Source organism: Ictidomys tridecemlineatus, chromosome 9 (genome assembly GCF_052094955.1).
Source record: "Ictidomys tridecemlineatus isolate mIctTri1 chromosome 9, mIctTri1.hap1, whole genome shotgun sequence".
NCBI lineage: Eukaryota > Metazoa > Chordata > Mammalia > Rodentia > Sciuridae > Ictidomys > Ictidomys tridecemlineatus.
Window position 1 is genome coordinate 29,709,488 of NC_135485.1, and position 13,378 is coordinate 29,722,865.

Consider the following 13,378-nt stretch of genomic DNA (forward strand, 5'->3'; position numbering starts at 1 on the left):
ACCAAATCTCTAAATATAAAAATCTCTGATCTTGAACTAATCACTAAAATGCAAAACTATATTTCTGAATAAAATATACACTGAAGTAGCTGGTGACAGCATAGCAAATAAAATCTGAGATAGTTTAATAATTTTAAAGTATTTTAAATTTTATTAAGATCTTTGGAAGCAAAAAGTAAGCTCGAAGAAGGCTTTCCCCCTAAGATCAAGAAAAAGATAGGATGTCCACTTTTGCCATTTGTATTTAACATTGTGGCAGTTCTAGTAAAGAAAAGAATTTGGCAAATGCCGAGTATGGTGTTGCTCACCTATAATCCCAGCTACATGGGAGACTGAGGCATGAGGATCATAAGGTCTAGATTACCTGGTCAATTTAATGAGACACCATCTCAAAATAAATTAAGGGCTGGAGGTATGGCTCAATGGTACAGCCCTTGCCAAGCACGTGTGACACCTGGGTTTAATCCCTAGTACAGCAAAACACACACAAACACAAATAGGCAAGAAAACAAAATAAAAGATACCTAGAATGGACAGACTGTCTTTTCACAGACTAAAAAAAAAAAAAAAAAAAGTCTTATACATTGGAGTTCGGGGCTTGGCTCAGTGATAGAGCACTTGCATAGCACACTTGAGGTGCTGGGTTTGATCCCCAGTACCACACACAAAAAAATAATATTTGTAGATCAGCTAAATCAGTGAGTTATGGGCCTATGAACATTTCTCTGGGCAAAAATTTGCATACAATTCACATTTATCAAAGGGAACTGTGAGCCAAAGAGAAGTTACCAACTACCATCCTATAATGTAACTTGTGCACAGCTGTTTCAAAAGAAAATTATGGAATGGAATTTTAGTCTAGGTTTTTGCTAGATATATTTTTTAATTTGTTTTTAGTTGGCAATGGACTTTTATTTTTATTTATATATGGTGCTGAAAATCAAACCCAAGGCCTCACACATGCTAAGCAAGTGCTCTACCACTGAGCTACAACCCCAGCCCCACTAGATATTTTTGTACTGGACATTGGAGGGCTTAACTAAATATCAGAGGATGCAAAATTCCTACTACTTTTTAGAACCTTTTCCCATTAACTAACAGTAAAACTGACCAACTTGACCATTTCTTTTCTTTTTTTTTTTTTTTTTGTAGTTGTAGATGGACAGCATGCTTTATTTTATTTGTTTATTTTTATGTGGTGCTGAGGATCAAACCAAGTGTCTCATACATGCTAGGCAAGTGCTCTGCCACTAGGCTACAGCCCCAGCCCTTCACCATTTATTGTCTGCAAAGAGGACTGTTTTTCATCTTAAGTTTCTCAAGTTTATATCCAGAGTGTCCCCCAGAATTTCCTGAGTTAAAGGCTTGGTTGCTAACTGGGAGGTAGTGGAAATTCTAGGAGGGGGGGCCTAGTGGGAGAATGGTAAGTCTTTGGGGGTATGCCCTTAAGGATACTGGGACTCCAATTTCTCCCCTTTCCTTGTTTCCTGTGGTCAGGAGGTGAGCAGCTTTGTTCCACCATGTACTCCAGGCACCATGATGTTCTGCCCTACCATGGGCCCAAAAGCAATGGAGCCAGCCAACTGTGGACTGAAGCCTCTAAAACCATGAACCAAAATAAATGTTTCCTCCTTGGAAGTTGTTTTTCTCAGGTATTTTGTCACAGTGATAGAAAGCTAACCAACACACTCACATAGAAAATCATAAGAAATCCATTATAAAACTATCAGAATAAATGAGTTCAACAAGGATACAAGATCAATATACAAAATTCAACCATATTTATTTTTTTAATTTTTTTTTAGCTTTAGGTGGACACAATATCTTTATTTTATTTTTATGTGGTACAGAGGATCGAACCCAGTGCTTCACGCATGCCAGGCGAGTGCACTACCACTTGAGCCATATCACCAGCCCTCAACCATATTTCTATACTCTTACAAATGAACAATCCAAAACTGACATGAACAACTCCAAAGGCTGGGAGTATAGCTTGGTGGTACAGCACTTACCTAGTACCTATGAGGCCTTCAATATGAGGCCAAATCTCTAAAAAGGAAAAAAAATTCATTTAAAATATTATCAAAAATAATAAATTATAGGAATATATTTAACAAAAGAAGTGTAAGCCAGGCATAGTGGCAAACACCTGTATTCCAGCAACCTGGAAGGCTGAGGCAAAAAGACTGCAAATTTGAGGCCAGGTTCAGTAATTAGGCAAGGCCCTAAGCAACTTATCAAGACCCTGTCTCGAAATAAGAAAATCAAAAAGGTTGGGGATGTAGCTCAGTAGTAAAGCACCCCTGGGTTCAATCCCCAGTACCCACCACCCCACTGCCAAAAAAAAAGAAAAAAGAAAAAGTGTAAAATTCAAAATGTTATTTGAAAAAAATCAAAGATCTAAACAAATAGGAAGACATTACATGTTCATGGATCAGAAGACAATATATTTAAGATGGCAATATTCCCCAAATTGATCTACAGTTTCAACACATTTCTTATCGAAATCCTAGCTACTCTGCTTATTCTAAAATGCATATGGAAATTCAAGAGACTGGAATAGCCAAAACAATCTTGGAGGAAAAAAAAAAGTTGGAGGACTCTTACTTCAAAAGACTTCAAAAATTATCACAAAGCCACATTAAGAAAGATAGTGCACTGCAACATTAGAATAGGCAGAGACCAAAGAAATAGAATTTAAGAATCCAACAAATCTAAATCACATTTAGAGTCAACTGATTTTTGCCAACTGTGCCAAAATAATTTAATGGGAAATGAATAGCCCTTTCAAAAGATGGTGCCAGGACAACTAAATATCCACATGCCCAAGAATAAACTTTGACCTCTGTACTTCATACCACCCAAAACTGAGACGTGAAATCAGAGAGACAGGTAGGGGCCTCATAGACCAAGTACTAGGATATATGACAAAATTACATTACAATGGGATTACAACACTGTCCAGGGAAGCAAGAATTCCACACAGCAAACAATGACAAAGCAGCTGAGATTACAATGTATTTAAAGTGACCTGACAGTCCTTCAAAAATGCTGCCCCTTAAGTTTGATGTGTTTAATTCAACCTTATGTATATTTTTAATTATGCCAACCAATTAATGACATATGCTGATTCCCCACTCCCCTGACCCAGTACTGGGGAATTGAACCCAGGGTCACTCTACCACTGAGCTACATCTCCAGCCCTTCTTTTAAACTTTTATTTTGAAAGTCTCATTAAACTGCCTGCTGAGTCTAGCCTCCAATTTACAACCCTCCTGCCTCGGCCTCCTGAGTCACTGGGATTACAGGTGTGTGTTGCCATGTCAACCTATATGCTGATTTCTTAAAAGTAGCATCTCTTGGGTTTTATTCACATTTTGAGCAAACTATTAACTCTCATAGCAATTCAAATTGTTTACATGACTCATTTCTTATTCCTTTTAGACTTTATTTCTGATCCTTTTATATTCACATGGTTCAAAACACATATCTTTCAGACACATACTTCCCATCTCTGACAACAATGAATCTTATCAGTTCCTTGTGTTTCTTTCCAGAGGAATTTATATCTTGGAGATTATTTTATATCAGGGTATATAATTTTCTTATTTTTCTAATGGCTGAACAGTATTCCATTATGTGGACACAGTGTTTTATTCCTTTATTGGTGACTTCTGATTGGAAAATATCTGGGGGAAAATGGAGCTCCCAGATTACCTTTTGTCTGTGAATAAGCTAAGATGATATGTTACAGGCCTATGTGTATTTCTCTGGGCAGAAAAGTTGCATGCCATTCACATTTACCAAAGGGAACTGTGACTCAAATAGAATTTAAGAACTACTGTCCTATAATATAACTTGTGCGTAGATGCATTAAAAAAAATTGTGGAATAGAATTTTAGCCTACGGGTTTTGCTAGACTTTTTTGTACTAGAGGCTGGAGAGCTAAATCAAAAACCAAAATACAAAATTCTTACTACTTTCTAGAACCTTTTCCCATTAGCAAACAGTAAAATTGACCAACTTGATCATTTCTTTTCTACAAAGAGGTTTGTTTTTCAACTGCATCAAGAACAGAAGTTCGAAAGAAAGGACCAAATTTAAAAGTACCTAAATGATCAAAAATTAACCATACAAGCTGTTGGTTCATTGTAATTGACATCAGAAGCGTCTACAATTTCCCTTAAAATCTTATGTATTTTTTTCAGAGTCCTTTCTGAAAGAAACAAGTTATTGGAAATTAAGCAGTTGTATATTACCTACTACATACCATGCTCCAAAATGGAAGCTGTATATATATATATATATATATATATATATATATATATATATATATATATATATATTATCTTGTTTAATTCGAAAAAAAAAATTGGAGGGATAGCTATTATCCCCCCCACACCTTTTTTTTTAAAATAAAACAGAAAAAGAGAGTCTAAAGTTAAGCCACTTAACTGGCTCAAGACCATATAACTATAAACTACTAAACTAAAACATCTCATTTTCACCTTCAAGACTTCAAATCTCATCAATTTTCCACCCTACCATGATTCCCCAAATCCAAAGTGTAATGATAATCATTTTAGGGAGGTAGTAAAATGCAGTAGCCAGAAACACCTAGGTTCTAATTCTAGTTCAACCATAGTTGTATGACAAATTGTTTAAAAAGTCTCTTTACCATCTGTAAAACTGAATTGCTATGGGTCAATATGAAAAGAAAGTAAGGGCTGGGATTATGGCTCAGTGGTAGAGTACTTGCCTAGCATTTGTGAAGCACTGGGTTCAAGTCTCAGCACCACATATAAATAAATGAATAAAATAAAGGTTCATCAATGTCTAAAAAAATATTTTTTTAAAAAAAAAAGAAAGTATTTAAAAGCAAAACAGCTCGCATATTGACCTGAAGATGATGTTTTTTGAGAAAAACACAAAGGGCTGCAAAGTTTCCCAATTTGGCATGAAACTTTTTTCCTCAGAATGCTGGCATTCTGACAAGGTTAAGAATGACTTTAAAAATTACATATGATTGGTAAGTATCTTCTGTCTTAACAGAACACCTTAATTTGCCCTTTAGAAACATTTCAAGCACATAATTGTACCCACTGCCATACCATGATGAATGTCTCTTGCCGGCTGCTATTCTACTCTCAATTAGTTTGAAATGCTTTATACAGAATTATGCAGTTAAGTTTGGGGGGGGTTTAAGATCACTGTTTTAACATCAGGTGATAAGGGATGACAGCTGTCAAATACATTACATTTGTTTCTACTCTTTGCATTTTTTTTTCCTGGTAAACCATGCTATCCGTTTAACTCCTATGAACATTCAAACAAAATGAACCGTCTTCCCCATATAGCCATCAAGGCTCAAAAAAAAGACTGAGAAGAGAGCTGCAGGGAGCTGTTCATCATGAAACTTGAAGGCCTCAGGCAATTTACTCTAAAGAAAGGAAAGTTTGTTGCATTCTTCCTCCTGACCCACATCTTGAAATCAGCGCTCCAGGAAGCACTCAAACGGAGTTTGGGGGCAACAGTAAACAGGAAATTAACTTTAACGCTCCGTTCTCAAATCATCACCCCTCTTCCTTCTTCCCTTCCCCCAGAGTTGAAAAAAGAGTGAAAGTGCCGCGTAGCACCCAAATCCCCGCGCATCGGGCGACGGAAAGCGCCGCAGCCCGCATTCCCAGGGAAGTCTGCAGCCAGAGCGGGGTGCGCGGCCCCGCCGGTGCCTGGGCTCCCCCGCCGAGCACCCACCGCCGTCCTCCCCCACGCCGCACCCACGAGCACCCCATCCGCCCGCGGCCTGTAAAGGCTCCCAGGCCCCCGAGCTGCACGGCCTCCCCGCGGGGCTCACCATCGCAGCCCCAGGACTAAGGAGCAGACTGGAAGGCCGGCGGGCTGGGGAATCCGTTATCGGGACTCGGGATCCATTGGCGCCAACAACTTCTCCCGCGAAGTGGCAGAAGCGGAGGCACCGGCGCCCGGCAATGACGTCAAGAGCGCGCGCTTCCTCTTGACCCCGCCCCGACGGGGAGGTGCGACGCCGTCCAGGTGGCTCCCGGGGCTGGCGGGGCCTGCCCTAGAGAAGGGTCATCGGGTCGTGGTCAGCGCGTGGGTTCCCGTCGGCGATTTCTTGGCCGAGGCGCCCAGATGGGCGATACAGGATGGGTTTCCTCTCAGTCCCGGGTACCCAGGTTCCTCCCGGTAACACCTCTGGAAGGTGCGCTGTTCTACAGTCTTCCAAAAGTTTGTACTATCACCGGTAGAGAGAAAACAGTGGGCCCGCCGGGCGGCCCACGCCTCCAGTCCCAGCACTACGGAGCCTGAGGCTGGAGGATCGCAAGTTCGGGGCCGGCCTCTGCAATTTACGTCACAGCGAGGCCCTAAGCAACTTAATGAGACCCAGCCTCAAAAAGGGCTGGGAACTAGGCTCGGTGGTGAAGCCCCTCGAGGTTTAATCCCCAGAACCAATAAATAAAGAAACACCTTGGATGTGTAAATATCTGCCTTAGCCTGAGGGCAGTAGCCACACTTCTAATCCTGAGCCAAATGACAGAAATTCGCCAATTCAGACCTTCTCGAATTAAAAGAACTGAGGCTGAAATTCAGTGGTTGAGCAGCCCTGGGTTCAATCCCCAGTACCAAGGTTTGGGGTGGGGGAATTTACTCCGAAGCAAGCAAGTCTGATATTTTGTTGTTGTTGTTATTATTATTTTAATGTTTGGTTCACTGAATTGGGGTTTTTTGTTTGTTTGCCTATTAATAAGAGAACACCCACAGTTTGAAGACCACCAGGCTAAAGGACAACTTTAATATTGTATACTTCAAAAAGCATTTTGTGAAATCATCTGGTCACCACAACTCACCCCATTTTATAAATGAAAAATAAGAAACTCAAACATGTTAATGGGTCTAAATTTGTCCCAAAGCTACCAGAGGAAGAAATCTACACCTAATTTGGAATTTCCTTTATTTCCAAACCTGCACTGCTCCTGCTCTGCTGAATCCCACCAAGAGCAGTGGTGTATATGAAGCCAGGGCACACCAAGGTGCATCCCCATAGAAGAGCCATGATGGCTTTAACAATTATAGAGCCTTATGGCCAAAGGTAAAATTAAATTTTTGTATATATTTTGAAACAGAAAAACGAGACACAATAAACAAAAGAATTATAAGCCCAATGAAATATTGACTAAGATGAAATGATATGGAGAAAAATGGAATAGCTAAATTGGTTTCATGGGGGAAAAGATTAGAAAGTGAGTTTGTTTACATATTTGTATAAATAGTTGTTATTGTTTTATATAGCATCGGGTACACATCAAGAGTGGCATCACTGAATGAAGAATTGTAATGCAAAAATAAATAAAGTAATTTAAAAAAAGAGTGGCATCAGTGTTTAATAGTGCCAGCACTTATAATGCATGGGATGGCAATCTTTAAAACTAATTAAACTTATGATGGGAAAAAAAAAAAGTCATGATGGGAGAGCTTTGACAGAAGCCAGTTTTATATTCATAGATAAGTATTGAGTTGTGGAACAGAATGCAACATTTACATACAATTTTGAGAGAAAAAGGGAGACCATCAGAGTGTTTAGTGGGGTGAGCAATATCTCTGCTTAAGCCCCAGGTTTTCAAATGTTTTTCAACCCACCCCTTGTTGGGTCTTGCACTTTATGACACCAATGTCTCTGCAATGAAAGTTAGCAAATTCCCCTGGAATAGAAGAGCTAGTATATATTAAGCACCTATTTTAACATGTGCCAAGTTAGTATATATTAAGCACCTATTTTAACATGTGCCAAGTTTGCAGCTGTGGACCAGCCTCAATTAGTTCATTTTTCCCCTATAGCTTCTACTATTCTCAACTTATAAACAGGTCAACTGTCACCAATGAACAAAGCCTCATTGCTTGAGTCCCTCCTATACTAGTATGCTAGGTTCTCAGCCTCACTACATGCTAGTTATGTGATCGTAGATTATTGTGCCTGAGTTCCTCATCTGTAAAATAAGATAATAGTACCACTTCGTAAAGTGTTACAGAACTGTTTCTGAAACAAAAGTAGGTAATAATTGTTTTTTAAGTCAGCAATTATTACCATCATTGTTACATGATGCTAGGTGTTATAAAAAGAGAAAGTTCCTGAAATAGACATCTCCTGCACAATGTTGCTTATGGAAAAACTTGATTAAGGAGGAGGCCAATGTCATTAGATCCTTTGAGAAATCAATTAAAAAAAAATCTATGAACCAACTTGCTAGAAAAATATACATAGCATATACAACACATAAATTTTTTGCCTATAATTTCTAGATCTAATCCAATTTACAAATGTTCATTGTCACTTCTGAAAGATACTTTGTAAATTTGTTAGATCATTTTCCTAGGAATGTTTCCTTGAAAATACCCTCAGAACTGTGTCAGATTAAAAATTATACTTCTCTTTTGAACCAGAACTGGCCTATGATTGATTTAACCAAAGAACAAAGTGGAAATGACCTTAACCAGTTCCAGAACTAAGCCTTAAGAAAATGTAGAGTTCCTACCTTGCCCTCTTGGAGCCCTGAGCTGCCAGGTAAAGTAAGAAGGGTGCAGCTGAGCTCAACCTCAAGCCATTTCCACCAGATACTACACCTGTGAAGGAAGCCATCTTGGACTCACCATGCCAACAACTGCTGGAATTCTGCTGAGTAACCCCAGTCAGCAGCTCATAGAGCAGAAAAATCCCCTACTTAAGGCTCATTCAAATTTCCTGTCTCTCAGGTGATAAAATGATTACCCTTTTAAGGTCTTGGGCATTAGGGTGATTTGTTGATAAAGTACTGGATAATTGGAATAGAAATTATTTTTAGAAATATTTTTAAAGACCCAAAATGCAATTTTTTAAAAAGCATGCATGGAAAAATGAACGTTTTTTTTTTCACTGCAGTAATTCTTATTGGTGCATTCATTCAACAAATATTTTTTGAGCATCTACTAAGTGTGAGCACTTTTTATGTGCAAACTGGATACCTGAGTCAATAAGACAGACAATCTCAACTTCCCTAAAATTCATGTTTTTAAAAGAAAAGATTAAAATATGGAGACAAAATAATGATACGCTTTCAGATAAAGCTATGTACTATAAAGAAAATAAAGCAACATAATGAGATAGAGGAAAAGTGGGGAGAAGAATGTGAAAGTATTGTAAATAAGTGATCAAAAGCCCCTGAGGAGATACTGATCTGAGACATAAGTATTAAGAAGGCAACAGCAAATATAAAGCCCCGATATGGGAATAAGTTAAAATATTCAAGGAACAACAAGTTTTTTGACTAGGGACCAGTTAAGTGGGCATAAGAGATTAGGTTGGGCTGAAGGGAACGGAGAGATTCCCATGAGCCATATACCCCAGCAAGGAAGTTTAATTTTATTCTAAATGTAATGAGAATGTTTTACAAGATTTGTGTGTGTGTGTGTGTGTGTGTGTGTGTGTGTGTGTGCGCGCGCGCCCACCAGAGACTAAACGGGGGAAGGGGTTAACTACTGAGCTACATTCTCAGCCCTTTTTTATATATTATGTTGAAACAAGGTCTCAGCCAGGTTGTTAGGGCCATGCTAAGTTGCTGAAGCTAGCTTTGCATTCGCAATCCTCCTGCCACAGCTTCCAGAGCTGGCAGTTTTACAACATTTTAAACCAAGAAATTACTATGATTGCATCATTCTGATAATTTGTATTTTATACCCAAAAAGAAAAAAAAAAATGATTACTATGCGTTTTATGGTAAAATATGATACCCACTTATTTCCCATGGCAAAGAAATCTTTAAGAGTGCTAAAAATATTTCTAAATATGTTTTTTTTTTATTTTCACTTGTCAATAAGGGAGCAGCTGAGTCTCTTATTAAGTTTGTTTCTACATAAATAGTGGCATCTGGATTTTAACCTTTATTTGGCACTGTTTCATAATAGTGTCTAGTTTGAATTTGTTCCAAGCAAAAGACTAACCAAAGATCAACCTGGGTGCACCTTGCATTTCTACCTGACTTTTCACTGGCAATGAAAATAAAACTATAATAAATCATAACTACTTTCATGTCTTAGTATTAACAGAAAGACTTCAATTATGCATCTCCAGGAAACTGAAGATTCACAAAAAATACAACAGGCCGGGGCTGCTGATTTTTATATGGTTTTCCAGAGAGGCACAGAAAAGTCACTTATTGCTAATGTTAAACATTAGCTAAAGATTCTTTGCATGTTTTCTTAAGTGTTTTGACCAAAATGTTTTCTTTGTGTTCCTTAGTCATCTGTTAAACTCTTATTAGTATAAATATTTCTCAAACAAGCTAATGAATAAATAGGATGGATTATTCATTTGTAGAGTCAATTTGCTAAAAGATACTACAGCGATTGGATTAGCACTGAAGTTTCTAAAATTAAGGCCCTCTATCCCAAAACTTAAACCATTTCTTGAAATGTTTTTTCTTTTAATAATGATTTTAGACCTAACACAGAAAAGACACTTTAAGGGAGATATTATATATTAGATCTGATTACATAGTACTCACTGGCCTTGTCTTAATCCTCCAAAGAAAGGGCTTCAGGAAAAATTTTAACCTTATCAACACAGCCAATTTTGTGACAGATCTATTCCTCCCCCACCCTTTTAGAAATATATCTCTTGTGGAAATATTGCTTACATCCATGAAAAGCTTTGTCCCAAAGGTTAGAATATTGACATCAGCATCTTTATTTGTATGCTTCTAAACTTTTGAATAGTTGAACTGTTCTTGTAATAATTGACTCTCTTTTCTTAACATACACACTGAAAGAGAAATCACTGTCCTCCTGAAATAACAAAAAAAAATTGTTCAACTAAGAAAGTGTATGCCTGGTACCCTGGAGCCCGCCTGTAATCCCAATGGCTCCAGAGGCTGAGGCAGGAAGATCTAAGTTCATAAACCAGCCTCAGTAACAGCGAGGCCCTAAGCAACTCAGTGAGACCCAGTCACTAAATAAAATACAAATAATGGCTGGGGATGTGGCTCAGTGGTTAAGTGCCCTTAAATTCAACCCCTGGTACCAAAAATAAAAAGAAAGTGCATGATCTGAATTTGGGTCCTCTTTTATGGTCTAACTACTATTGTGAGGAAGTGGAAAACAAGTGAAATGGTCAAAATGAATTCTCCATGTCAACACCTTTGTCTCAGTTAACTTATCTATGTGGTAGGATTAACTCCTTTCTTAGAGTTACTATTAAATCATTTTCAGAAGCACAATAGTCACATTGTCTTTCACTAAACTTTTAAAAATCAACAGAAATCAATTGAATTTTCACTGTGCAACAACAAAAGTGACCTTCTGCCCCCTGGATAAATATTAGCATGTCCTGCTTTGTCAGGACTTATTGGAATATTTTCCTTATAGAAAATAGTCCATTAGGCAGCTTGTCCTTTTCTTTCTGGTAGCTGCAGATCCACACCATTGATGTTGACCTTGTAATTCATTTAGGAACATAATCATTAAGTCATAATCTGTCACCATTAAAGTCTACATATTCTAATTTAGGAAATCAGGCACTGTCAGTTATCTTAATTCTTTGATGATGCCCTATTAATCTTTTTAATATCATTATGTTTGAGTAATCTAGGTTTATATAAACTTGCTGGATGATTTTTATATCCTACAAATAACAGAAAATTTCTACCAAGTAAATCAGTGTCTTCACTTAAGAATATTTACATTTAGAAGAATACATTTTAAAAAGACATATAACTTTACTATTGATCTATACATTTGATTACATATATAATGTATCTGAAATGGTGGACTCATTCCTATGATATTCATTGGCAATTTTAAGGGTGCATATGGAGAGATCAATAGTCTTTGAATTCTAAATACTTTGAAAGTACTTTGTAGTGATGGTAGGTTTGATGATTAGGATAATCTTTTTCTCCAAGTTCTATAGGTCAGAATAATTTCACAATCCTTGTTGTTTAAAAAAAAATTGTGAGGCACAGAAAATAAAAGAAACTAACATCACTTTTCTGAGAACTTATATCAAGAATGACCACAGACCTTGATATTCTTTACCCTTAGGACCCTTAAAATCTGAAATTCAACTGGGTACTGTAGTGCAAGATATAGTCCCAGCAGTGGGGAGACTGAGACAGGAGGATCCACGGAGCCCGGGAGTTTAAGACTACTCTGGACAACATAGTTAGCCCTACCTTCTCAAAAAAAAAAAAAGAATCTGAAATTTTATGATAAATTATGGCCAGAATATTCATATTTCAGCAATGTTTACATTAAAAAGAATTTTTGAACTTCCATGAAAATCTCACAGGTCATTTTTCTTGACATGAAGTTTAAATACAATTAAATATGATTATAACTGTTTATACAGAGTAATGTACATCAGAAGTTTGATAATTTTTTTTGCAAATGAATACAGGTTGAAATAAAAGCGTGGCAAAGGGAATTCTAATAGATTCACATCTTCCATGAAATACATGCAAAAATCTCACTCAGATATAAGTCTGGTTCACTAACACGAAGAACATATAAACAATACTTTTAATATCCATTTAAACTACTGGTGGCTATGAGAAAAGCTAATTTTGTTTAGGATAAATAGGTGAATTGCTTTGGGCTCTACATTTTTAAGTATTAGACCTAATTTGATGCCTTTATTTATCATTAGTTCTGAGATGATGGTAAGTATTATAATTGATAAAGTAAATACAGTATAAAATCAGTAGTACCTGGGATTCCCTACACATTTTTTTAATGCTTTTTTAGATTCAAAGTGTAATTTGCAAACTTTCGTATTAATATATGTTGAAACTCACTATTACAGTTGCATTTCACCTATTTTCCTTCTTCTACTGATATGCTTTAAGTACCAAGAATAGTTACTAAAATTGTCTAAAATGAAGAAGTGAATTCACAGTTTTCAATTTAAAGAAATTCTTTTTAGACATTTTTTATTTAGACATTGTTGTAGTTTCCCCACATATACACTTCCTACTTTATAGGTTTGTGTTTATTGCTATTAATATATCCATTGGAATCTCAAGCTTCAAAAATGAAATTATAGGTGGAGAGGTAATTATAAGTAGAAATCATCAAACAAGAAAGCAATATTCTTGTGGGGTGGTAGATTAGGGATAAAACCCCAGGGTCTTGCACATGCTAAGTAAGCACTCTGTTACTGAGCTATATTCCCAATCTATTCATAACTCTAAATATAATACACTAAAATAATTTATCTGTCAAATGCTAACTATGTCATTGCTATCTACTTCACAAAGATATAAACATTACTATTTTAAAATCTGTATAGTTTATTTCCATGCTCATTGACTTCTCTGGGTTTCCATATTTATTT

General features: G+C 37.0%; 1 protein-coding gene across 2 annotated transcripts in view; it reads right to left on the minus strand.

Annotated features, from left to right (window-relative positions):
* Positions 1-6,064, minus strand: part of Rfc1 (replication factor C subunit 1) — a 70,858-nt gene extending 64,794 nt beyond the window's left edge. The window contains exon 1 of one of the 2 annotated variants that reach the window (XM_013356238.3): positions 5,855-6,064. In XM_013356238.3, coding sequence (XP_013211692.1) covers positions 5,855-5,857 — 3 coding nt within the window. In that variant the 5' untranslated portion in view covers positions 5,858-6,064. The remainder of the gene's footprint in view (positions 1-5,854) is intronic. The other variant, XM_040292540.2, reaches the window with a different exon arrangement.
* Positions 6,065-13,378: the final 7,314 nt, after the last annotated feature.